At 40.0% G+C, this 27,632-nt stretch overlaps 1 protein-coding gene across 1 annotated transcript in view; it reads left to right on the top strand.

The window, feature by feature from the left end:
- Nucleotides 1–23,033, top strand: part of MND1 (meiotic nuclear divisions 1) — a 28,801-nt gene extending 5,768 nt beyond the window's left edge. Inside the window, exons 5-8 of the mRNA XM_072335905.1 lie at nucleotides 10,387–10,461; nucleotides 11,843–11,957; nucleotides 21,943–21,987; nucleotides 22,754–23,033. Coding sequence (XP_072192006.1) covers nucleotides 10,387–10,461; nucleotides 11,843–11,957; nucleotides 21,943–21,987; nucleotides 22,754–22,860 — 342 coding nt within the window. The 3' untranslated portion in view covers nucleotides 22,861–23,033. The remainder of the gene's footprint in view (nucleotides 1–10,386; nucleotides 10,462–11,842; nucleotides 11,958–21,942; nucleotides 21,988–22,753) is intronic.
- Nucleotides 23,034–27,632: the final 4,599 nt, after the last annotated feature.

Below are 27,632 nucleotides of genomic sequence, written 5' to 3'. Positions count from 1 at the left end.
TGTGAGGCCAAGTTTAACAGCATGCTGTTATTGCTGCTGCTCCTGCTGAGGTTGGGGCTGAGTTGGCGTCACCTTTTACTGCAGCAAAGATTTTGGTTAATCTTTTCAGAGGAGGATAAGGAATGGACTTTTCCCACTGTTTTGTGGCCTTGCTTCAAGATACTCTTGATCAGCAGAGATGGGGGATGAGTTTCTGGCCACTTTATTTCTCCCAGTCAGCATTGTGTTGGGCAATTGTTAGCTGAAGTGGAAGAGGTTAGTTGAAGTTTTGTTCCTTGAATCTCTGGCCCGGGGTTGCTAAGAGGAGGGATTTTCACTTCTCACTACTCATTTATTGAGCCAAAGGAAGAACTGGGAAATCGATACATCCTGACTCACTTTTGGCGGTTAGCTTTTGTTAAAAAATAAAGTTCTTCAGGAATTATCTTGTTGAAACAGAGTGACTTTCCATGTACCGAATTGTTTGTAGGTAGGAACACTGAAATATAAAAAGAAGAAAAAATTACTCTATCAATTAAGAAAAATAAAAATGACTTGGAGAATGCTATATTAGGAGGTGCAATTGCTAGGAATGCACATTGTTTGGAAATAGCTAATGGAAAAAAGTAATCCTGTTGGTGAGTAATGTGGCTCAAGGCCTCCTGGATTGTATTAGACAACAGCTAAAAGGGAAGAACCTTATTTGTCCAGGATACACACAGAAGAAAATATGAGTTCTAATCACCAGATATTTTTACAAGATACAGATGAGTTTACTTCTATCCTTTTTAGATGGACGTATGATTCTTCCTCAAATGTTGTGTCTGGGTTACTGCTTGGAAAGCTGTTGGACAGCAAATGCTTGAGGCTGGCTACTGACTGAAGCCAAAGAAACTTCTGTCGCCCATCTACTTGGATGTCAGAGGGAAGTTCTTTGCAGATAGAGTGTTGAGGTGCTGGATCAGGCTGCCCGGAGAGGCTGTGGATGCTCTGAGCCTGGAGGTGTTCAAGACCAGATTGGATAGGGCCCTGGGCGACCTGGTCTAATACCTGATCTGGAGGTTGCTGGTCCTGCGTGTGCCAGGGGCATTGAAACTTGGTGATCCTCGGGGTTCCTTCCAACCTTAGCCATTCTGTGATTCTTTCTGCCTGCGCGGCTGCCTTCTTGCCCTGACTGCTGATGGGGTTGTCCATGTGCCTCCATACAGATATGAGATGGGTTCCTGACTGCATGATGTACAAGTGCTCAGAGCTGGCTGGCTTGGAGACCTTGGTGCTGAACTGAGGCTCACCAGAGAGTTGCTATGGTTCTTTTGTAACTAATACACATGATTTATGTTAGGAATTATTTATCTAGATGTTTTTCTGTGAGATATGTGCTTATAATTTTGTTTTATTGGTTTGCAGGATGTATACTATTTGTCTTTCCAGGAAAAATAAGCCTAATTGTTGTCTCTTTAATACCCATTGCAATATATATGCAGTATCCCAGTGTGCTGACTAAGCAGTTTTGGTAGTCTTTTTATATTCATGCTGAGTTTTCTTTTCTCCTCGTATTTCAGGGTATCCGATTTAGCTTTCTACTTGTTTATTTTTTTATCCTTCCTTGTACTGGCCCGGCCATTGTGACAGTCAGCAGTCCCAGCCCCTCTGGATGATTCTGGTACCTTCTGGCTTGCATTACTGTTTTTTCTTTTTCTTTTTTTCCCATAGTAGTTATGACTCTCCCAACAGAGACAATTGGAATGACTTCCCTCTATTTTCAGCCTGTAGGCTTTCACAGACCTATACATTTTCTAGACACATAAAGAAGCATCCAGCTGTGGAGCTGGTATAACGTGAAGCTTTACATCTTCATATCATCCAGTGGGAGCTGTAGTATCCCAAATTCAAATGGCTGAGAATCTGCATTGTTTAAACAGCCAATATGTTGATTATGGCTATTCTCATTCATTTGCTGATTCTGTACCGCTGTTTCCCTGAATGGGTCTCCTGGAAGATGCTAATAAACTTTTATTTGAAGCAGTTCAGGTTTTTTGCTACCTGTTTGCATCTTGCACTTTAAAAATTTTTACGTCTTGAAATGATTCTGAATTTATTAAGTCTTAAAGTATCTAGCAGAAAATACTCTTCTAATGCTGTAACTCATTAGAGCCTTCTGGATTATGTTCAATGGCATGCTACAAAGCCCTGCAGGGTATGCTTAGTTAATGCTGTCATGGCAGACTTCTAAAAATATGGTGCTCTGGAGGCTTCTTTTAGAATTAAGCAACCTCATAATTTGGTGCTCATTAGCAGAATTTCATGCTTTTCCTTTCTCTAGCTGTTAATGTGTAGCTAGATGGTTGGAAAATGTGAAGTGTAAGTTTTCCTTTCCCGCCCCCTTGATGAGCATAAGCTGAAACTGGCATGATTGAAGACCTTTTATTTTTTTATTGAAAGCTGGCTCTGTAGTAACTGCAAGGATTATAAAATAGGTTTGAAGGAAGAATGTCGCCCCATTAAAAAGAATACGTTATTACTATGCTCTGAGAAATGTATGTTTGTGTTTAAGTGTATACATATACATTTATGTGCATATACACATACACATATGTAAAGCAGGAAAAATACTGCTTTTATGATTTCTGTTTTTTATGTAATGTCATCAGATCATTTACCTTTCCTTTTTTGAAGAGGCCTGTTTGCTGGCTGCTGACATGCAGTCCTGTTACTTCAGTGAAACTGTTGATCTGAAGTGCAAAGAAATTAGGAATAAACTTGTCGAATCTGGCAGAGATGCAGCCCTTTGCCTGCATATCCAGCCGAGCCCCACAGTTGCCAATGCCAGGGTAAGAGGCAGAACAGTACATTGACATATCCTGGGAAAGTTCCTTGCTGTTTGCAGGCGTGCAAGTTCACCTCTTTTGCAAGGCTGGGAGCATCCAGCCTTGGGATAAGGCAGAAGTAACACTGCCTTTCAAAGCTGGGTTTGATGGGGACGTGAGATGTGATTTTAATTAATTGGAAAGCTGACCTTAAAATCTTGTCTGTTGATAAATATTTAATTCAGAAATTTTGTATCTGTGCAGAAATAAAAATACTATATGCAATTCTATTTTAAGTCTCACTTCATAGCATTTGCTGTTCTGGATGGAATGAAAAAGAACCAGCTTATTCACCAGAGTGCAAAACCAGAATGCATGAAGTCAATTTGAAGGAGGAAGGCTTCAGGGGAAAGGTCTTTCTTGTCACAGTCATGCAGCTGTCATTATCACTGAGCACACTGTAATTCCATCAGGGAGCGTTCATTGTATCTGGAATTGGAGATGACTTGGTTATCTGTCTGAACATTGCTTAAGAAATAAGAAGTTGGCACGTAGAGTGAATATGCAAGAGTGCTGTCCAAACTCTGGAATTTGTTAACATACGTTACTGTTCATATCTCAAAGTAGTATTTGGGCTCTTTAAAAGTTTACAAAGTAAAGTTTTGAATTGTTTTTTTCTAATCTTTGCACAGGGCTTGAGTTTGGGAAATATCAGATATTCATATAATTATTATTATTATTCATAAATAATATTGTGTTTTGACTTGGACTTTCTGCATAGACCCCTGCAGGCCTTGTCAGTATAGGGCCCAGCTGGGTAGGATAGCAAGGTTTAAAAGCTCTTGGAGGAAAATTTAGAACATTTTTTCTTTCTTACCCTTTCTTTCCAAGGGAAAATATTTGTCAGTGTTCTGTCTGCTTTGAACAGACCTGCTTACTGTCACGTTGGACTTTGTAGGCTTATAGTGAATATGCTTATGAACAGTAACAAGCATCACTTCATTTTTAGTTTGGTATTTTTTTCTGGTTTAGGCCTCGATGTTGTTTTATTCTGTTGCATTACTGGTACTTACCAAATGGCACTGCAAATGAATAATGCAAAAAACAGAAGCTTGTGGCAAAACATCCTCTTTGAGTAACTGTTAACAATTAAGGCAAATCTGGATGGGTTTTTCCATCTAAATGGAAACAAAACTGAATTAAAAGAGACTTTAAATGCTTTACATGAATGATCTTTAAAAGAGCTGCAGTTAGCAATATAAGATTTATACAGGGATGGTTGCAGGTTCCAATCTGTTCAGCTTTCCTTATCCAAAAACAAATGTAGGAAGGTCTCCTCACATACTCAGTGGAACCTTCTAAGAACAGGGCCATACCTGACTTGCCATGGGATGTTTCAATCTCATGTTTAAGTCAGGATTATAGGCCTAAATTGGATCTTGAATCATTATGTTTGTGGGAGTGACGAGTATACCTGTATTACCCATATGAATACTAGGGCAAAACGTGTAACACTGCTTATGAGAATACAGATCTAGCTTTAGAATTTTATTTTATTTTATTTTATTTTATTTTATTTTATTTTATTTTATTTTATTTTATTTTATTTTATTTTATTTTATTTTATTTTATTTTATTTTATTTTATTTTATTTTATTTTATTTTATTTTATTTTATTTTATTTTATTTTATTTTATTTTATTTTATTTTATTTTATTTTATTTTATTTTTTAACTACTGTAGTCCTTCATCAGCCAATTGTATGGAGAGCTGAAGCTCCATTTGGTTAGATCTCCAAAAAAATGGTCAGTTAGCTCGAGTTTCTCATGCTGTCTTTAGTCATTGACATAAGTTACAATCCAAATGTAAAAAGAAAAAGCACCCACTCATAACTCATTATAACTTACAGGCATAGTATCACGATGATTCAGAAGAAGCATTCTTCACCCAGAAGAATCCATGCATCAACCTTTCATTTTGAGTAGCATATATAACTTCTTTGGGGGCTGGGAGTCTGCTTTTTCTCTAGAAAGTGATATTTATTCCCAACTTGCATTAAGTTTTTGAACTGATTCCTTCGGAGATGGCATTAAAATTGAGGTCTTGTATGGTAAAATTTGTAACGTGCATTTGAAGAAGAGTTCTTATACTGAACATTTTTCCATACCTACAATGTATACCACTAATGCAAGGTTTAAGAAGAAATACTTTTTGGGTACAGAAATATGGTGGGCCCTGTCCTCTCTTTTTTTCCTACAGTCTGCTGCCAATCCCTTTTATGGCGTTTTCTCGCTGTGAAAACCCTGTTGTCTATTCTTTGATTCCTGGGTTAAATGTTCTTACTCTGTACGGTTTTCATCTCTGCTCTTGTTCTTGCCTGTGTTCCTTTAGCTATGACTGTCTCCCAGGTGCATCTCTCATGCTCTAAGTTCTGCAACTGTGATTCGCTGCCTCATGTTGCTCAAGCGACTTGTAATGACTTGGAGTAAGACATTACGCATTCGTTTTTCATTTTTTACACATCATTTTTGTTTAGTTAGTCTGTGCTTCACCAGAACTGCAAAACATCCTGTAACGAACCCCCAACGAGCCTGGGACCTGCTGCTGCTGCAGTCTGGTTCACTGTATGGGATGGCAGCAAAGTGGCATTGCAACCTGAGAGTAGAGTGACAGTATTGCCATTGACTGTGGGTGCTCTGCTGTGCCATGAGCATGCTGGTAGTTTGACCAGCCAGCTTGATGTTTACTTCTGTGTGTTTGGAGGACCTCAAAAGTAAGCGTGTAAAAAGCAGTTGTGTATTTGCTTTGTGCAATATTTTAGGAAACAATTCTGCACATTGATGTGCCTTTTTATTCTTAAGCTTTATTGTTTCAGTCAACAGCAATTGCTGAGTGATTTCCTTTAGTGGAGCTCTGTGCCTTTCTTTTAACACAGCAGATCTGTTTTCAATATGTTCACATTGTTCTTTGGCTGTTAATCTTTGCATTCTTGCTCTCTCTATTATCAGTCTTTTTTTTTTTAAGTATCTTTCTTTGTAATCTAGAGGAATGCTTTGAAGTGCTTTCTCTGTATGCCTTCTGTCAATTCCACTTAATTTTTTCAGCAATGAGATGGCCTTAACATGGGAAAGAAATATACCCCTCAACTACAAACGTCACCCTAAAACTCTTGAACTGCCTTTCTTAAAGCTAAAAGCACACAGTGCTTGCCTCTGGCCTGAAACGAAGTGTAGAGAACTTCAAACCCCAAGTAAATAATTTAGGAAAGTTATGATCAATTAGAAAATTGATATATTGAATTCTACTGCAGTGCCCCAGTTTTGTGGGTTGTGTAAAAGTAATAGCTGTTCGTACCATTTTTCATTGAGTATTCTGACCACAAAAAAATGGTACATGTGATATTGCTCTGTAAGAACATAATGGCAGTGGGTAGCTGTTGTGAATGCTTGTGGCTAGCATGCAAGACCTCAGCTTGATCCTCATCCAGTGCAAGGGCATGCCTTTGTATGGCCAACACCAGGTTGGTGGTGCTGTAAAATTCTGGGAAGAAAAGCTACACGTTGGGTAGGGCACTGATGGTTGAGAATGGGGAACAAGAAGGAATACAACAAACATTTGCTGGAGAGTGTAACTAGCATTGAGCTAGAGAGGTATCAGGCAGATTTTGAGGAGGAAGTGAATTGAAACCTGCTGCAATTGTGTGTCAGGTTTAAACGTTCCTCTTTGAAATGCACATCACTGAGTTACCACAGTGGAACCCTGACTATGGCGTGTGCACAATGCATTATGAATTACCTACATATTCTAATCTCTGTTCCTTGACACAAACCAGAACCCAGACTAGGGGTGGCAGAGACATCTATTATAGGTATGTGGCACTTAACATGCACAAACTGCTGCACAGCTGTACAGCTAAGCATGAAGGGACATTTGCAAAGTAAGTCTGAGCGTTCCTCCAGGCACTTGGAACTGAATCAATGGACTGGCCAGGCCAGTGGGCAGTCAACTGACCACAGTGGTCTATGAAACGAACAGGATGGTTTCCTACTTAGCTTTTCTGTTTTACAGATGTTAGCTTCTTGCAGGTTGCCTCTGTGTTTTGCAAACAGTGTCAATGCTATTACGGAGATGCTTTTTTTCTTGACTAATTTAGTGTTGTTTGCCCCCATCCTTTGTTTAAACAGCTTTCTGCCAGGTGGGATTTTTCCTGCTTTCTTGTAATTTGCTTTATCATGTGCTGGTTCTGAGGAGGTCTGTGTGAGCAGACAGGCTGGAGATGTAAGGCTTTCCAGTACAGCAGAATAGATCTTTCCGTACTGTTTTCCACATCTGATCAGTTACATTTGTGGCAGAAGGTTGTTCATGTCTCAGACTAGATATCTCTTTTAAAAAACGTAATGGGGTGGCATTAAGTAGCTTTTCCTCCAGATCAATCCCACAGCTATTGGCAGGAGTCGGATTTCTCTCAGGGTGGTTAATGTTCCTTGCAATTATTTGTCAGTTCACTTGAAAGATATCCCAGGATTGCTCCAGGGATTGAAATCTTCCATCTACTACTGTGCTACTTTGCAATCAGACCTTTCTAGAGCTGGTGCATGGGAAGGCCAGATGTACTCCTTTGCTCTCATACATATGCAGCGTTTGCAAATTGGTGGGGGATTTTTGTTTTGTTTTGTGAGGGGTTTTTGTTTGTTTTCTTCTAGGTCAGGGCTATAACTTATCACCTGCCATTTGCCCTTATCTCTCTGTTAAGTATTACGTGATTTGTCTTCATCCTTCCTCTATCTGACTTCTTTATCCTTGATAGCTCTCTTGCCTTCTTCCATGTACAGTTATTTTCAGCACTGTTCTTGCCTTGTTATCCAAGCCTTCCTGTTTCCCCCATTGTCACAGATTCCTTGCGTGGACCCTGACCATCTGTTCTTTGCCCTTTACATTCTCATCCTGTTTGTTTGCTTTTTCAATCTCTCTTCTCTTTCTAGAATTCCTTCCCTTATCCTCATCTTTTGTTGTCATAGGAATACCCACTTCGACACACACAGACTGTTCTATTTTGTAAAAAGAATTCTGAAATTCTCAATTGTGGACACAAAGAAAAAGAATTTGCATAAGAAGGAAGAAAATATCTTCAGTAAAGTTGTACAAAAGTTATCATTGGTTTTAGTCAGAGGAAGGCCTTCTAACCTTGTGGCATGGCTACTTTATACATTATGCAGGTCAGAATCTAGAACTGGCAAAGAAATTTCTCAGTGTTTATTATTTCTGTCCCTTTCATGATTAAATGCCCTAGAATATAGAGGACCAAAAGCTGGTAGCCAGCTTTCGTTATTTAATTATGTCTATCTGAAAGATTTTGTGCTTCCATCTTAGAAAATGCAGACACATTCCTAAAGAACTTTATAAATATGGAAAGCAGATAAATGAACAACTTTATGTTCTCTGTTCTGGAAAGCATTGTCTTATTCTTTGCTTGTGTAGTATGTAGATCTATATAAACTCTTTGACATCTCTGCTTTCTAAGTGAGCTTAGTTGCAGCAAAATTCTTTGCCTCAGAGATACTAAATGATGTGTGCTCTGGGATTTTTTTTCCTTGGGCTTTGCAAATAGCAAACTTCACCTAGCTACTTATCCTTTTCTGAACTGTATGTTTCCATCTAGTAAGGCAGAATGTGAATACTAACACAACTAATTTTATATGAACTTCGTGGAAAACCCAGAAGGAGTGCTGTTGTTGAACTCTTGACCAAAATTGAGATGCTGGTGTACTTCAGTCTGCCTCTGTGGTTACTTTCACTGAGAGCAGTGAGTAAACAGCTGGGCATATTTCTTCCCAAATCATATATACTCATTGCCATTAAAGTAATCTCTATATAAAGTGAAGTCAAAGTAAAACATTGCTATTGAAAGCAGACCTTATTTGCGTGTATACGCACACATGCATGAACACATGTTTATCCAGGAGCGGGAAGCGGTTTTGAAGAAAGGAACCTTCCCACAGAACCAAGTGAACTGAAGTTGTGCTGGGACCTAATCCTCAGAAAGCACCAGTATGGAGCTTTATTTACCTTTATGTCCAATATCGTAAGACTTGGCAATAAGCTCTGCCTCCTATTTTTTCATGCATTTATGATTGTGTTTCTAAATATACACTATACACACTGAACACGGATTTAAGTAAAAATTGGCTGTGGCTCCAAACTAGCTCTGTTTGCACTGTGTGAACAGGTTGAATTCTTGCAATCAAAGTGACTGTATGTGGTCTGCCTGGAGAGGACTGTGCTGCAGAAATGGTTTTTCATGTGAAGACCAGCATAGTCTTGCCAATTTAGTTGCACAAGAATATAAATATGGTTAAATTATCAAGGCTAAGGACTGCAAGGAGCATCTAGGAATGCTCTTCCATTCAGTGGGATCATTAGCGAGTAGGATGAGAATATAGAAGCAGAGGTGTGCTGTGACAGTTTCTGGGGGTAGGCAGTGCCATTAGTAGGAGTTTGGCTTCTTTTAAGAATGAAATGATGGCTTTGACAGCCACCTCCATCATACTGGTGATTAATCTGATATTTCTACCTGACATATACACAGAACACCTTCAAGTTAAACCAGAGTTTGTACTTACAAAGAATGCTACCTTTTCTTTTTTTGCTGTTTTTTTTTTTCTTGGTATTGGCTTCAAGTGGAGTAGCTAATTTCCAAACTAAATGTTTATTAGAGTTTATTATTATTTGTATTCTCATTCATGTTTAGTATTTCAAGAAGCTCTAGCTAGCACTGAGTACAGCCCTTGAGGAGCAGGGGGTGCGTCATGTATCTGGCTCAGCTTAAGGGCTTCCAAAGTGTCCCTGGAAGACTTCCAACTAAACCTGGTTAAAGATGGGCAGCAGGCTAACGGGGAGAGATCTGTCTTGGTAGGTAATTCCTCTGGAGTGACAGGGCAATGAAGGCAGTGTCTGTGCCAGCCCTGTGAGATATGGCTTCCTCTGAAAGACGCCTCTGCTTCAGACCTGAGGGGTGGCAGCTTGGAAGTCTTAACTCTAAGAGTGTCACACAGGAGGAGCCCCATGGCTTTGTATGCCTTTGAGCCATAGAGAATTCTATACACCAGTATACTAAAAGGATTGGGGCAGCACCAATAGCATACCAAGGCTTGGGAATGCTGTTATCAGCAGCTGAGCAGGTGGAGCTCTTGCAGCTATTGCCACTGCTTCCAGTCAGTAAGAGGGAGTGGCTATGGGAGAGATTAAAGAGTTGGAAAAGGATGAAAAGAAATCATCTAGTCCAAAGCCTCCCTGTTGTGGGTGCCTTTGCATAGAGATGCCAGGTTATGATATGAAACAGGATTTTGCTGTGTGCAACACGATTATATGGCATGGAATTAAAATATGTGCTTCCTATAATTCTTATGTTTGGGTGTTTTGGTATTTGTTTTGAATGTGTTGTTATAACACAAGCTAAAATATATATATTTAGATGTTTATATACTTGTGGTTATTTAAATACTTAAGTATGGACTTTTGTAAGTGTGCACGTATGTCTTTTGTATGTTAAGTGTATATGTCACTGAAATGGATTGATTTTGTTTTTTGTTTCCTTCACCAGTTTGCAGAAAGCAATCAGAAAAAAGAGATGTTAGAAAAAAGCATTGAAAAATCGAAAATTGGACGCGAAAATACTGTAAGTTCATTTGCAGGGGGAGGCTCTCCTATTAGGGAAAATGGGTCTGAGCATTCAGAGTTTGCAAGTAGTAATGAGTCTTTGGAAATACATTAAGATTTCTAAGTGCTGGAGGTGAGGATGGAAGAGACACAAATCAGATGCTCCTATATGCTAGAGTCTTCCTTTAGTTGATCATGCACTACTGAGGAAAATAGTGATAAGTAGCTGCTCCAAGTGTGAGTTGCTGATTTGACTTGAGGTTCTCAGCATTAACTGGTTTGAACATCCAATAAAAAACTGTGGAATTCTGTGGCAAAGTGCCATATCTTAGAATCTAAAATGTTTTACAGAGACGTTCTGGGTTTGACCATACTCAGTGAAACACAGGCAGGTTTCACATACAGCTCTGCCTCTCAGGTTTTTGTTGGTGGGCTGTTGGAGGCTTGGCCTTCTCCACCACATGGCCTGCCCTAGTTGCAAGAATCGATCGGTCCTGGAAATCCTGTTCTGCCGATGCTTCCAACACTTTGGTTCCAGCATAAACGTCAGGAAGAAGTCCTGAGAAATCTGGATCACTATGTTGGTCTCTGAGCAGATGGCCTCCATATCCCCCCCAGCATCTGGAAGCCTTTGATTTCCATTCTACTTTTGCAGGATGGGCTGAATCCAGGCTGTTGGCAGAAGTACTGGGAATGCGAATGTTGGATAGTACCTCAAACTGTTAGGCTGCTGTGGGGGTTGTAAATTGTCATGTTTTTATCTGGTGTTGCTTGGCTGTTTGAGGCTACTCAGTGCCCTAGCAGGAGTTCTTTGAATATCCCAGTTCTCAGCCAGGTGCAGAGGCTGACTGTAAATATGGGTTGAAGTAGAAATCTATGCTGAGTTGGCTGTGGAAGTGCTTGTGAACTAGTGCATGCATTCACAATGTAAATATTTAAGTGTATTTTGAGACCACTGCTCTTAAATGGTGTGCAACAGACAAGGGGAAAAATACATTATGAGACCACTCATATGTAGTTGGTATTTCAGATGTGTGGGAATGTAGATGGCAGCTTTTTCTGTAATGCTGTCTTTAATCACAAGGTTAGTGCTTCTACTTGTCCTTTAACCATTAAACACAAGAGCATAGTGAGTGGTTGGTAAAACTGCTCCGAATTCAAAGGCTGTAGGAAATTTGATTTTCCATTTTGACCTTAATTTTCTTCCTTCCAATTTGTATTCAGTATCACTGAGTATTGCTGAGAATTTTGTGTGTGCGTTAGACGCTGGATTGGCTAATTGATGGAAAGCAGTAGTAAAAACAGCTTTAAAATATATATTTCTAAGAGTGTTCTATGAGATAATTTTACTGTATGGTTTTTATTTTTAATTCATCTCCCAACATACCTTGATTCCTCAGGCAGAACGTGCAGATCTGATGAAGGAACTTGCCACCCTCCGACAGAAAAAAGAGCAGTTAAAGGCAGAAATAGAAAAATACAGGGAATGTGATCCAGACGTTGTTGAAGAAATGCGTAAGTTGTATATTGTTCAAAGCGAACTTTTGCTTAGGAGGAGTCTGCGCTTTTTAGCTTGAAATCTGGTGTGCAGAGATCAGCCAATGTATAACTGCAGTTGTTTTTTAAAGCTGTAAGCAATACGGGTACCCTAACAACTTCTTTTCATGTTCTGCCATATTATATAAGGTGAGGGTTTCTTTAGTTGATACTTAGTCTGCCAAAGGCTGAGCAATTAACAAACAACCCAAACACTGAAATATTCTGGTACATTAGAAGTAATATTGGGACCATTGTTTCTGTAACAACGTTTATTCTGTAACTGGAACCCTATCATGCAGGAAGAGCATACACTGGCTTCCATTTGCCTTTAGTTCCATATAGGCTCAGTAAGATATCACTCTGCTTCCTTTGTTTTGTCCATTTAACACATAACATTTCATTAGAAGCATTTAATTTTTATTTAGTCATTGGTGTAATAACTTATGTGTTGATGTTTATACTGACTGAAATACTGTTTTTTTAATTACTTAATGCAGACTCAAGCACTGAAATGTACTTAATATTCTAATCCTTAACATGAAAAATGAAAAGCATGCATGAAATTTTATTGAATTTTCTGTGCTTCAAGTGTAATGTTTTATTTACTAGGCTCTTAGATTGCTACCCAAACACTATTGCATATTCAATTGCTGTAATGCCGAAATGCCATTGCAGAGTGATGAGAAACAGGCACAGACCTTTTCTGGGAACATTTTTGACTGAATCTGAACCTTTCTCTTTCCTTATTCTTCCAGCAGAGTCTGCAGCTTTAGAAATGTGCTGTGAGAAGGCCAGGAACATAAACACAATTGGCAGCACACCCCAGAATTGAACAGATATTCTTTCTTTAGTGGGACCATGACATTTTTTGTCAGCTACATTATCTTTCCCTAAGGATGTAATGGTATGCAAGGGAATATGCAAACTTGAGACCTGAGGTTACTGGGCTGTAAATCCTCTGCTGTGCACTCTCCTAAGGAGAAATAACAGACACACTCCAGCTGTAAAAATGAATACTTGTAGGCAGATGCTGACATCAGAGGGATTTGTAGTGCCAGGTATTTAAAGTGCTGAGATAGATAGTCTTGTAGTTAAGCAGTGCACTGGCAGAGTTGAGGAGCCTCTCTTTTAAAAAGGAGTTTCTGTGAACATGTTTCTATATATTAGGCACAGGGGGACAAATTACAGCTTGGGTGGTAGGACATACAGCAGTAGATGGCAACACGTGGAATGATATCTAGACAAGAGAAATAATTGTAATCATTAATTGCTCCAGGCACAGCCTCCTCTTCTTTAAAGCATGTGGAAGTTTCATGCTTCTGCAAAGGAGAGGTGAGCATTTAAGGGAACTGGTGACATGTGCCTTGTTGGGCTACCTGTAGACTTCCCAAGGGACTGTACAGCAGCGTTCTGAAAATAATTTGTTGCTGACCTTCAGTTAAAAAGTTGATGCTCCGTTGCATGTTTCAACAGTTATTGTTGCACTGTCTAAAGGTGCTGGCAGCATAAAAACGATTAAATGGAAATGTCACTTTGGGGGAGTTAATATCCTTGTCAAAGCTGAATGGAATTTCATGATATATGGAAGAACGGAACAAAACAAAACAAGAGAGATGTGGGGTTGGGGAAGAGACTTTTCTGGCTCTGGAGTGTGGGGAAGTGCAAAGGCAGAAAAAAAAAAGATGCAGTAAATTGTAGTTTTCAGTGTAAGAAGATATAAAGAATCTCATTCAATGGCAGGTAGTCATCTAGACATAAATGCTAGTGCTGTTGTTTCCCAGAACAACCTTATAAGCCAAGCTGTTTTCTCAGAGATTTTTAAACGCTTTTCACATTGCACGAGTGATACATGATTTTCCACAACTTATACAATTTCAGTAACTTAATCCTCGTGATTGTTTTCAGTTGGATTAACACGGGGATTACCGAATCTAAATCTGTTTATTTTCATTTTGAGTCAGAAAGAAGAGATGGCTGTTATGTTACAAAAACGTACTTTTGAAAGCTGGATTGTTCAATATAATATGTTTTGTAGTGGGCAGTTGTCATTTCCTGCAGTTGAGTTTTCCCTTTCTTTCCATAAATAACTTCAACCCACGAGGGAAGCTCTCTGATAATCAGTATAAAATTTCATTCTATTAATTGCCCATCCTGTATTTTTGTATGCCTTGATTTTACTGTGATGCCTTAGAGGTGTGTCAGATTGCCTTCTGATTTCAACAGCATCCCAATTTGGTGATATGCCTTTTTTAGTTGTTCTTTCCCTAAAAAAAAAGCACTGCAGAAACAAACCTAGTGACGTTCGTTAGGTTTACATCCCATTAGTGCACACACACTAATTCCAGTGTCAAAATGAAATTTGGATGGTTCATAGTAAATATCTGAAGAAAATAAAAGCTGAACATCTGTTTTGTTTCCTGAGTCTTAGGATGGGAAAGTCATGCTTGGCCATGTAACTAAATATATTAGAATGCATATTCAGAAAGGGGCAAATTGAAGTACTAAATACTGACTCTGTTTTCTGCTGACTTTGCTGCTTGTCCTTTTAGTATTAGTAACAAATGTTCTGCCTTAATTTTCTTGGCTTTTGTATTAGAGAGCTAAAGTACAAACTTCTCTGCCTTCCCACGTTTACTGCATTTGAACACAGAACTTCAGCATTTGTATTTAAATAATTAACTACAGTAAATGGCAGCAGAAACATGATTTAGGGATTGGCCACTAGAGGAAGCTACAGAATAGTCTGGTTTTGTGGTTATATTTGGACAGTTCCGTTTTATAGGTAGGGTGTTGTGAAAATATGTCCACATTTGTAAAATGTAAGAAGCTTTTTAATAACCACAGTAGTTCAGTGCTGGAAGCTTGTTGTTTGCCTCTTGGAAATGCTGTTTAAGCCAACTAGCATGATTTAGCATTGAGTTATAGATCTTCCCACAGTATTACAGTCATTGGTAGTAAAAACAGGCATTCTATAATTTTCTTTGTTGAGCTTGTAATTCTGCTTCAGTTGGTGCAGGACTGAGCCCTGGTTTCTCAGCTTAGATGCAGATTTCTGAAGGCAAGAGGGTATTCTCATAGGGAAACAGGCATTGCGGAAAAGAGAGTCCTTGATTCTCCCAAAGAAAGACTGCATAACATAATATATATGTACGCCTGCAGAACTGGACATGTGATTCCCTAAAGCCTATGGCAGTGGACAGAACCACAGGAAACATGAAGCTTTTGGAATCCTTTTATTCATCCAGATTTTTTTTAAGACTGACAATGAAAGCTCCACATAACTTTAAGTTTAACCAGTGCAAGTTTAATTCTTTCTGCCCACCAAAGAGAGGTTAAGAAGCTAAAGCAAAATCTGCTATTTTATAGAGAGGTATATAAATCTTGTTTCCAATTGCTGTCCAGTTTAAAACCAGAAACAGCGAAATATTTCTAGAATTTAAAACTTCTACTTTAGCAAAAGGAACATTAATTTATGCTCTATTAACACACAGCTGGTTCTAAAGTTAGTTTGTTGGGTTTTTTTTGTAGATGTTTATTTTAGTTACATAATTCGTTTTCTTTTTCTCAGTAGCCATGTTTACTTGTGCATTTGGACAGGATGGTAGTCTCAGAAATGTTATATACTGATTGCAGTTCATGTGCTTGGTGGGATGTGAGTGCTATTACCTATGGGGTTGGATTTTTGAAGAAACGCTTGGAAAATACCTGGAGTTTAATGAATACCATAAAAGCATAATGTTCTATGTAGTGTGTCATCATAGAATGGCCTGGGTTGAAAAGGACCACAGTGATAATCTAGTTTCAACCCCCCTGCTATGTGCAGAGCCGCCAACCACTAGACCAGGCTGCCCAGAGCCACATCCAGCCTGGCCTTGAATGCCTCCAGGGATGGGGCATCCACAGCCTCCTTGGGAAACCTGTTCCAGTGCGTCACCACCCTCTGTGTGAAAAACTTCCTCCTAATATCTAACCTAAACCTCCCCTGCCTCCATTTAAAACCATTTCCCCTTGTCCTATCACTATCCACCCTTATAAACAGCTGTTCCCCCTCCTGTTTATATGCTCCCTTCAAATATTAGAAGGCCACAATGAGGTCTCCCCAGATCCTTCTCTTCTCCAAGCTAAACCCAGTTCCCTTAACCTTTCCTCATAGGAGATATGTTCCAGCCCTCTGATTATCTTAGTGGCCCTCCTCTGGAACCACTCCAAGAGCTCCATGTCCTTCCTGTATTGGTAGCCCCAAGCCTGGATGCAGTGCTCCAGATGAGGCATCACAAGAGCAGAATAGAGAGGGACAATCACCTTCCTCTCCCTGCTGGCCACCCCTTCTTTAACGCAACCCAGAACTCAGTTGGCCTTCTGGGCTGCAAGTGCACACTACTGGATCGCGTCCAGCTTCTCATCCACCAAGACCCCAAGTCCTTCTCATCATGGCTGCTCTCAAGGAGATTTTCCCCCTGTTTGTATAAATACCTGAGATTGCCCCAAACCAAGCGCAGCACCCTGCACTTGGCCTTATTGAAGCTCGTTAGGTTTTCATGGGCCCATTTCTCCAGGTCCCTCTGGATGGCTTTTCTTCCTTCCAATGTGTTGACTGCACCACTCAGCTTGGTGTCATTGAGTACCTCAGCTTTCTCCATGTCTGAGGAAGCCAGCTCCCTCTTACCTTTCATTGGAGGGGGAACACTCTCCCTGGCCAGTCTCCTCCTGCCTATGTACCTATAGAACCCCTTCCTGTTGTCTTTTACATCCCTCACTAAGTTCAGCTAAGTCTGTGCCTTGGCTTTCCTTCTCTGTAGACAGCAGTGAATAGACAAGAGTTGCTGGAGATTCCTGTTCATATACTTTCCTGGTTGTTACCATTTTTCATATTTAAAATCAGTTGAAGTGGATGCAGAATTATTACTGGAATTCAAATCCTTTTAATGCAAATTGTTTGCCCTGACCACTTTCATGACAGAGGTTGGGAATCTTCTGGCTAATCATCCTCGCTGGCCTAAAAGAACAGTTGCAGCTGTTCCCTGCATTTCATGCAGAAGAATTGTAATTCACATTGGAAAATTATTCCTTTGGCCACATGCTGAAGTTTGCAGTTGTATTTTGCATGCACCTGCTAACAGTCCTGTGGGTTGGTAGGTACCTGCCTCCTTAAAGGGATGTTTGTTCTCTCTGCAGTCAGGTATCTTTGTGGGAATCCCATACAATTTTTGTGTGGCATTACTTGTAGGTCAAACCAGCTCCAACTGGTGCTAGTTTTATAAACGTAAATAGCTTCTGTTATTGTGCAGAAATTGAGGCTCCTGGCTAGTCCTGGAAATGTTTATATATGAAAATATTGGTTATAATTATATATAAAGTTCTTTTGAATATTCCAGAATAGAAGCTAGAAGAGAGAAGAAGGCAGAAGTTCTTTCTTTGTTTCCAAGACTACAAGTGGCTGTGGGCTACCTCAGGCTCTTGAGATTTTTCAGTATAGCTGTTGGAGCTTTCTAGCTTTTCCATGGTACCTTTACAGCCTGATTCTTGAATGCTATTCAGAGACTGCTTCCATTGCATTACTTTATATGCAGGACTTAGAAAGCAAAACAAACAAAAAGCTTCTAGAAACAACCTGAAAGTAGGTATGACAGATGCTTATGGGGTGGTTATGGTTATTACTGCATTTGTATAACGGTCATGGAAATATCAGAAATCTGATAGAAAGAGTAACCCAGCTTCCTGGAGCATGTATATTGTGTTGATGAGGCATGTAGTGGTTTTCTGCCCATGGAAATGTTTGAGATTTTAAAGGAACCTCAGGTGGCCATTCCGCTTTGGAACGCAAGTAGGAACTTTAATTTCCAACACCACATTCAGGAGAAAAGCCGTAGAACTGACAGGAGGAGCAGATGAGAGGAAAGAGGCAGCTGTGGTTCTGCATAATGCTGAGAGTGGCCTGGGGCTTCCAGTGTTGAATCAGAAGCAGCACAACCTGACCACTCTGACAAGCTGATATATACCACCAGCTCATATCTGACAGAGGCGTTGCTGCATTGGCGTTGTGTGCTGCCAGATGCCACCCCTGGCCAGGAGCAGTCTGTTTGCCCTAGATGGTTTTTTGCTGCTGTTCTACACACTCTTGTGTCAAGTTGGCCTCTTTGGTCAGTTCCTTCATCCATCCCTATCTGGATGTCACTTGCCAGCATTAAAGACCATAAAGAGTGTGTTTTTTCACTTTCTCTCCAGACATTCAGCATTTCTGGGTACTTCCTTTCCATGACTGGTTTTGTTTGTCCCTGTGATAAGAAGACTGCTTAGGAAAATGGTTCAATTCCCAAATCTAGGCTTCCTGAGTTCCCTGCTGCTCTGCTAGATACTTGGGTTTGAGGGAGGAAGAGACTTCTACTAGAAGTGCTCAAAATGTTTTGACCCTTAGCCTTATAGTTTTTATGACATATTTCCTGTTTTGCTGACATAGCAGTCAAGCACGGCACAAGTCATAGAATCATTTAAATTAAAAAGCCATGCAGGCCATGCTGCTCCTGGGCCCTGCACTTCTTTATGTGCCATGGTTGCTTTCATTTGGCTCAGGAAAGAATGTACGCTTCCATTTACCTGCTTAGAAAATGCCAAGAACTGATCAGCCTAGGACAGAAGAGTGCAGCTCAGCCAATTGGATGACTTGTATCCTGCAGGAAAAGTGTACTGATGTGCTGTCACGTGAATGGAAGTAAATATGTACTTCACCCTACTGTGTGGGAGGCTGATGGCTGTATGATCCTGTGGAGAACAGGCAGTCATAAGCAGCATAGCATTGGATTACATCAGTACTTAGGATAGGTGGGTGGGGGATGTCTATTCTACTCCTCTTTGTGCACACACACATACTCAAGACACAACTGTTGAAAGTCCCAACAAGCAGCTACAAAAGATTTTCATAATGTGGTCAAAGTGCAGATTCCTTCTCTCGGTTCTTGTGATGGAGTGAGGGATGTCTAGAAGATGCTGGCCATGATGCAGGTATGCAGCTGATGTCTTCAGGTGATGAGTGCATATCTGTTTAGTAGCTATTTTTCTTTCCTCTTTCATGTGTGGTGTGTTAGATTCAGCAGGCAGACGAGATTCTGCAGTGGAACTGTAGGCCAAGAATTGAGCTAGACCACAGGGCATTTTTATCTTGCCTTCAGATAGCTAGATTCTGAGTCCATAGGCATTGGGAATTGTATTTTCTGAAGATGGATAACGTGTTTCCTGACCCTAAAAAAAAACAAAACCAAAACCAAACAAAAACTGATGGAGAAACATGAGTGACGTTTTTACCATAAGTGAAGGAATTTGTGGTTATGCAGACTGCAGTGCCATCCTGCTTGATGACAAGAGGTAGTGCAAGCTGTCTTGTGTGCATCAGCTTGGTCAGGCTGGATGGGAGAAGCATGTAGGTGCCTTGCAGCTTGCCAAAATAGCTGCTGTTGTTGTTGATAAAATATGCCTAATGGCTTAAACAACTTCACACGTAGTAGGATAAACCCACACCTGTACCCTACGGTACTGTCACATGCCAGCAAGGTTAAAATGGGAAACTTCAAGCAAAAAAACCTTGCCCCAGCCTCTTATGAATGCATTTCCCGGAGATGTCATGTGCTGGAGGCACTTACAAGTGGCTCGTTTCCCCAACCCTGAGCCTTCTGTCAGCAGAGTAATGGAGGGATATGTGTTTCCAGAGGCCTGGGACAACCCTTCTTTTGACATTTGACATCTGTTCAGATTATTTGAATGTTACCTTCCCTGTCCTATAGTTCTGCCTCTACTTACTGTCTTTCCACACTTTGAACGTGGTGTTTCTCTGCCATTCTATGATTAATCCCAAGTGGTGCCTGGAATGAATGGCGTGGTTACAGTTTTTCGCTGTTTCACTGCACACAATCAGCTCTTTCTTGGTGTGGGTTTTTGGTTTTGTTTTGTTTTGTTTTTTTTTCTAGTTATTTTGGTAATTGAAGGTGCTGCCCACTGTGGGTTTTCCCCCTGCAGCTTCCTGCCCCTGCTACCATGATTTCATTTCTAGCCACAGCATTGTTGTCAGCAGACACTGCCATTCTAATCACTCAGCGAAGTGAATCCAACCTGTATCTATGGCTACCTTTGCCTTTTCTTTAATAGATGTAGAAGTCTCATTTCTAAAACACAATTGCACGTGTTCATTTTAACATGTGTTAAGTAACGTCTGAAGGCTGATGATGCACCGTGCTGTCCCCATATGGCACAGTGGGTGTGCGTTGAGCATAAGACCACGTGCTACTGCAAGCTGCAGGAGCTGAGAGCTGCTGCATGGTGCAGGAGCACCTGCTCAGCTGTTTGGCTGCTTCCAGAAGCAGGGGCTTCTGCTGAAGCCTAGCAGGCCCTGTGGAGGCAGTCTGCTCACCCTGACCATTAGGGTGCTGTTACTTTGTAGCCCCAGACCCTTAGACTTAGATACAATTTTAACCTTTTACAATCGCAACTTTGTTACTTGAACTCAGATACAGTTTTACAATCAGAGTTTCAAAAGAAGTGCTGAGTGCAGCATAGTTGCTTACTCTGAATGCGAGGCTTTGACCAACAAATGCCCTTACTCTGCAAACTTGATTTGTGTGGTGTTTGGTGAACCAGCCTTCAGAATGCCCTTGTCTGCCTGTTGTCAGTGCTGCCATCTATGGAACAAAAATGTGGAGGTGGCAACAAGAAGTCAGCACAGGAAATATGGAATATCTCTATCAAGCAAGGAATAGTTTGGATTTCTAATGCATGTAAATGTATAAAAATTCCTTCTTTCCACCTACTCCCTTTTTTTGCCCATCTTTTTAACTTAATTTGTAATAGGTGGTTGGATATCAGGAAAAACTTCTTTACAGAAAGGGTTGTTAAGCACTGGAATCGGCTCCTCAGGGAGGTGGTTGAGTCACCATCCCTGAATGTGTTTAAAAACTATTTGGATGTGGTGCTCAAGGACATGGTTTAACAGAGGGGTGTTAGAGTTAGGATAGGATGGTTAGGTTGTGGTTGGACTCAATGATCTTTAAGGTCTTTTCCAACCTGAGCAATTGTATGATTCTTTGTCCAAGCTAATTGTAGACCATCGCTAGAAACTGCACTGTTTTTGAAGCTATATTCTACCAGCATTTAACCATTACTCATATCACTTCCCAAGGCATACTAAAGGGTAGAATAAAGAGTGATTATTTTTCTGAGTGCCAGCAGATAATTTTTCAAGATAATTTTTCAGGATAATATAACTTTGCCTGAAGTATAAACTTAGTAACAATGGATATCTGATCATATATTCATTTTTTCAGTACTCGTGTATAAATCTCATGCTGACCATTCCAATGAATATTATCATGCGAGTACTAACAAGACTGACTGAGAATAATTAAGCTGTGTGTAGGTGTGAGAACCACAATGATTCTGATGAATTCCCACATTACAAAGCAACCCGTTTGATTTAGTACTTATTTTAGTGCAAGCAAGGTAATCTAAGAGGTTTTCTTTCCTTAACGCTGTTTTGCCTCATGGAAGCTGTGTAAATTGCCTTTACTACAAATAGCTTTTATCATTATGTATTTAAATCGGGAAAGGTGGTTACTAAGAGAAGCCGAGTGTAATGAGCAGGAGCAGTGTGTTTATGTAATCGAAGGGGCTCTCAAAGGTCAGGGGACTTTCCAAAGCTATGTTTGCAGATTCTAGTGATTGACTGTTCCTCTTATCATTTTCTTGATCTGTATAGTCATATATACTGATGTGATAGACAACTTATGTACAGAGAGCATTGCAGAGTGTTTTCAGTCTCATTTTCCCCTAGTATCTTCAGGCTTTGTATCTAGGCCCAGTCTGGGTAAGGACAATTAAGTCTCCAGGCAAACAGAACCAAACATCTCCATGTCTTGAAACTATTGTTATTATTTAAATGCGACTTATGTTTGGGTTTTCTTTTTCCCTTCTCTTTCAGGCCAAACAGGCAAAGTAGCCAAGGAGGCAGCCAACAGATGGACTGGTTTGTATGCATTTATTTTGCCTAGGACAGCTTCGCACGAGAGCAATTTGAGTGAAAGACTTAGTTATTGTTAGGAATTTAGCATTTTGTTAAGACATGATACAGAATAGACCTCACTCACAATATGCATCCAGAAATGTATTTGGTGCACAGTCATGATTGAAAAAAGGATACATTTTCTTACTTTAACTAATAACTGTAGTTAACAGTTCTATCTTCGCACACCTTGTTAAAATTTGCAACTCTTTTGTTGTTGTTGTTGTTGAGTTAAAATCTCTTAAGATGAGGAAAACTTCAGTAGAAAGAGACCAGGAATGGCAGTGGCTGGTTTGACACTGTCATAACTCCAGGTACTCAGAAAATGTAATTCTTCTCTGAATTTTCATCTGTTTATGAAGAGTGGAATGCTTTGTAGAGCCTTATCTCTGCCCTCACATGATGGATGCTAATACAAAGTAGGTATTTCTTAACCTTATTCATCAACTTTGACACGCAGGAAATGTGCTGCACAGTTTTGAAGAAGCTTATTGCAGTGACATTTATATGGAACTTTAACTCAACTTCCTGTTGTTGCTTAGCTTGACTATTTGGCTTTACATTTCCATTTTAAAGAGCAAGCAATATGTGCGTCATTAGTTTTTTTTCTTTAATTATTTAGAACGTTATCTGTAATATTTTATTTAGAATTCATCTACCGTTGTATTTGAGACTACAAGTCATACTTTGCTAAACATTGAAAACTGAATGTTTTCCATTCTGTTTGCAGATAACATCTTTGCAATAAAGTCCTGGGCCAAGCGTAAATTTGGATTTGAAGAGAGCAGAATTGACAAGAGTTTTGGAATCCCAGAAGATTTTGATTACATTGATTAGTTGTTCAGCAGTTGATGTCTGACACAGTTGTACAATGTTTGGTACTTAATTGCCAGCTGAGCAGTATTTGTGTGTCTGAGTTTGTGTGTTTTCACCAAATGACCACCCTTTAATTTACAGTTTTTGTTGAAGTTAATAAACAGTTAATAAACACAGTCCTGAAACTGGACTTTATTCTTCTGTCACTTAACTGGGAATAGTACTAAGACCTAGAAGCTCCAGGGTTGTATGTTTAAACAAGTTGAAATTGAGTGGAAATAACACTGGGTAATGCAGAGTAGAGTGAAAATTTTCCCTCATCTAGATAACAAAATATATAAGAGATATAATCCTTAATGGGAAGCAGTGAGACAATAAGGATGTGAATAGGAAGGCCCAAGTTTGATTTCAAGTTGTTCTCTGTTTTATTGCCAAAGCTGTTTGAGAGTTTGGTGACATATTAGGGCTATTTGGGTTTATGTACATTTTCTGATTCCATACTAGAAAAGCAGCCCAACAAAATGCAGACAGTTTCATAGTGTCTCAGTCTTGTTTGGTGAACTTTTACTTGTACTTCACTTCTTATTTGTTCCTCTTTTCTAGTTCTGATCAGCACATGGCTACAATAAGACGGGTGGAAGGTATTGCTCTTGTACATACTGCTCTTGTACCTCCCAAAGCTATGGATGGTGAGACCATGTTTCTGCTGTACAGCTCAAGGATATGTGCTATACCTTCTAGAAGGCCGGTGGATCTTCTACAAGGTGAAAGCATGCACTACTAGAAGGTGTCTGACTTCTATATATCCACTGATGAGAGTACAGGTGAAAAGACGACGTTTAGTTGGAGGTATGTTCAGAAGCCTGTCTCCTGGGATTTTTCCAGTTGAAGAGTTTCCTAGTAGTTCAGTGTATGTTTAAATCCAAGAATTTCAGGTCCGCTCCTGGCTGCTGTCATTTCACTTCTACGAAGGCAGTGAAGTTACTGGGTAGTTAGTGAATAGAAAACTTTACTCATGTACCATTAAAGCAGTAAGGTATCTGCTGCCTAGTGAAAATGTATGTGATGCCTGACACCTAGTAAAATGTCACCATGCTTACAGCATTGTTGCAATGGAAATGTTTTCTTCTCTGCATTTGGAAAGACTGACACTGATGCTTTAGAAATAAAATCAAATGTATATTATTAATTGAACTGGTAAAAACTTAATACAGGTGGGTAGTATAAAGTTGAAGGTAGTGGCTCTTACCAGATTTGTTTTTTACTCCATAAACAGAGTGCAATCCATCAGAGGTAAGTGATGGTGTCAACACTAAGTACTGACACTCCTGTTGTTTGGGTTGCTCTTCTTACTCTTGGATTGTGTGTTGTGAAACGATGAAGTGAGCTTTTTTGTTGTTCTTCTTTGTTCTTTCTAGACCATCTCTCTTAAATATCTTCTTTTTCATTTTCTGTTAACCAGTTCTATACTACCTGCAAGTGTGAGAAGCTCTTTGGCACACCTGTATTTGAAAGTACAGATTTGCCACATACAAGGTGATAATGACGCAAAAGACTTGTTCTTGAATGGGAATGTTAAGTGCATGAATTTTTAGTTCAAGAACAGGGAATTTATAGTGATATTTATTTTGTGGAGTTTTGGTTTACAGTAACAGAACAGAACACAGACATGCAGTTGAACTCTGTTTTCTTTCTACTCATGTCTTTTACTTCTGCTGCTGGTTAGTAGGCTTGGCAGGAAAATGCATCTCCTCCCTTAAAGATCCCATTTATGAAACAGTCAGAACAGAAATTTCTCAGTTAACAGGAGGCAAGAAGGAGAGGCGCCTTATCAAAATCTGATGCCTATTCCTCAAGTGGAACTGATTTATCTTGTAATACCTTTCTTCTGTATTCTATGTATTTTTCATTCAGGTGGCATTCAATAGGAAAAGCAGATGCAGACAAACAGGGACAATCTGTCTCTAAAATATTCCAAGACGATTTCAGTCTACTGAATCTGTTCACTTTTAGAAGCTGTTTTTAGTAAAAATTTTCTTCTAGCTCTCATAGTATGAAATTTTGTGTGATTAGGTTATTTGGATTTCATTTTAGAGAAGCAGAGAATTGCTTCCTACTGAGTTAAAAACTATCAACAGCTACAATGATTTTCCTTTTCCTGAGATGTTATTGGTTGTTAGCTTACAATAAAAAGAAAAGAAAAGAATCTGATCTTATGTCCCAGTTTGTATCTTAATGGGTTTTTTTGTCCTTTTTTTTTTTTCCCCTTGAGATAGTATCTGTAATATTTTTTGAGAGTCGAAATGAAAGTGGTGGTTTTACAGTGCTCACTTGTGCTGTCACTCTTGTGGTTATGTCACTGCTATATTATATCTAGATCTTCCTCTTTTTTTCTTTCTGTCCTGTAGCTTTTTTGCCCATGTAAGGTAAATATTTTCATCTGTTACAGCTGAGAGAGGAGGTCAGGCCTTTACTACAACCCAGGCTTATAAAACGAAACAGCTACTAGCTCAAAGTGTGCAGACCGAAGATGACTGTTCTTAGCAGTCCACAGCTTTACAGGAGCAGCATCAGCTCCAACTTTTCGAAGTAATATCATGACGAGTTTATAGATAGAATAGAAGGCTGAGGTGTTGGATAAGTTTGTTACTGATATTCATTTAGGCACTGTGAAGCAAACCAAGGCCTAGGATGAAATATTTGTTTGCACTCCTTCCTATGTAAAGAAGAGTCCGTTGAGTGTAGCTGCCCCAAAACAATCCATCCTTGTTCAACTTTTAACTAGCCACATGCATACCCTGCACACCACCACACATGAACCCTAGAGCTCCCTTTGTGGTGCTTGCACAGCATGGAAATGTCAGCAGTCAAAAAGCTCTGCTCTGTGATGTAATTCAGCTGCTAAATCTTTCATAAATGCACTCTCTGAAATGTCACTACTTTTCCTTTCTTACGCTTAGAGTGCTTGCTAGGAAAATCCAGACTGTGAAGCAAATGGCCTAGTGATGCATTGAACTAAGCGACAAGGCTGGGAGAGCAATCAGAAAATAAACCCAACCTGCCACAGTGACTGAGATGCTGGATGCAAGAGTTCCTTAAAGCAGCGTGTTCCTCTTGCCCAGCATGTTCTTAGCGGTCAGATGATCTGGCTGGTGCTTGTCTTTATCTTGTTTCTTGCAGAGGCGGAGTTTGTATGATTAAGTCTGCCATCATTTCTCTTTCTTCTCTCTCCAGCATTCTTAAATTTTGCAGTGGATTTTGGCCAAATGTAGTCAGAGGGGCTGCAGTGCAAGCTCACAGTTTATTTGTTCTGCTTGGCTGGCTGCCTGATAAATAAAGGCTTTCTCTTTCCCACCTGCTATTTTAGGGATTTGAAGGGACAGAGTGTGCTGGGGGTGGGAGCAGGAACAAGAAAGGTCAGTGAAGGTTGTAAAAGACCTGGAAGCATTTGGTGCCTGGTGGTGATTAAATCTGTGGCAAGGGTCTGGCAGTAGTGCCGGGAATGAGGCTGGACATGCATAATTTCAGGGAAGGGAATGGGGATCTAGGAAACTGGTCTCTTGGCAGCCAGACTTCATTACTTCTGCTACTCACAGAGCAGTGGTGGTTGAGCTTTCACAGCACTCAAAATTTGCACCAAATTTTAATTGAGTCAGAGAAGGGATGTCTGGCCTGTTGTAGAAAGTCAGCATAGCCCAGGAGAGACAAGATCCTGGTTAGCACTCAGTGTCATGTGAGTGGCTTGATTCTTCAGTTTGTAGTTGGCTGCTGATGAAGTGTAACACACGTATAAGCATTTGCATGCTCCAGGAATGCACCTTTGCAGCAGCCTTTCCCTTCAGCTTCCTCTTTTCTGTATTTCTTTTGCTTATTCCTTTTGCATTCCTCTGCTGTCATTTCCCTTTGAAGCATGCTTGCAGAAACAACGAGCAAGGCACTGCAGTCTGTGCAGATGGCTGTCTTACTCCTCTCACTAACACACATCCGCACATACCTCCTGTGCAGCTACATGGGACAGCAGGCATCTACAAGTTTGGCTTGCCTCTTGAAAGTGTATTTGCAGAAAACTGTATGTCAAAGAGAGAAGAGGGCAGAACTGCCCAAACATTACTAGAAGTGCTTCTGAACCACTGAGGGTCATTTTAGAAGCTTCATAATGCCCCACAAATACTTGAACAGTCTTCACCCTGTGAATAGTTAGGTCATCTGGTCATTACTTCACCCAACCTAGTCAAAAGTATTTTGCTTTTGGAATAAAACTCATCTCCAGTCAAATGTTCATAACCAACAGCTTTCAACCAAAATCTGCTGGTTAATTTTCTTTCTTCTTCTGTTTTTATTATTATTATTATTATTATTATTATTATTATTATTATTATTATTATTATTATTATTGCTGGAAACCCTTGTAATTCTGAGCAGATATTTTCTGCATGAAAATCTTCATTTAAAGACAAATCAGAGAATCATAGAATGTCCTGGGTTTCAAAGGACCACAATGGTCATGTAGTTTAACCCCCGTTGCTACGTGCAGGGTCACCAACCACCAGACCAGGCTGCCCAGGGCCTTATCCAGCCTGGCCTTGAATGCCTCCAGGGATGGGGCATCCACAACCTCCTTGGGCAACCTGTTCCAGTGTGTCACCACCCTCTATGTGAAAAACTTCCTCCTAATATCTAATCTAAACCTCCCCTGCCTCCATTTAAAACCATTCCCCCTTGTCCTATCACTATCCACCCTTATAAACAGCTGTTCCCCCTCCTGTTTATATGCTCCCTTCAAGTATTGGAAG

The sequence above is a fragment of the Excalfactoria chinensis genome, chromosome 4, assembly GCF_039878825.1.
Source record: "Excalfactoria chinensis isolate bCotChi1 chromosome 4, bCotChi1.hap2, whole genome shotgun sequence".
NCBI lineage: Eukaryota > Metazoa > Chordata > Aves > Galliformes > Phasianidae > Excalfactoria > Excalfactoria chinensis.
The sequence above is the reverse complement of the archived record's forward strand: the minus strand, read 5'-3'. Positions and strand labels throughout refer to the sequence as shown.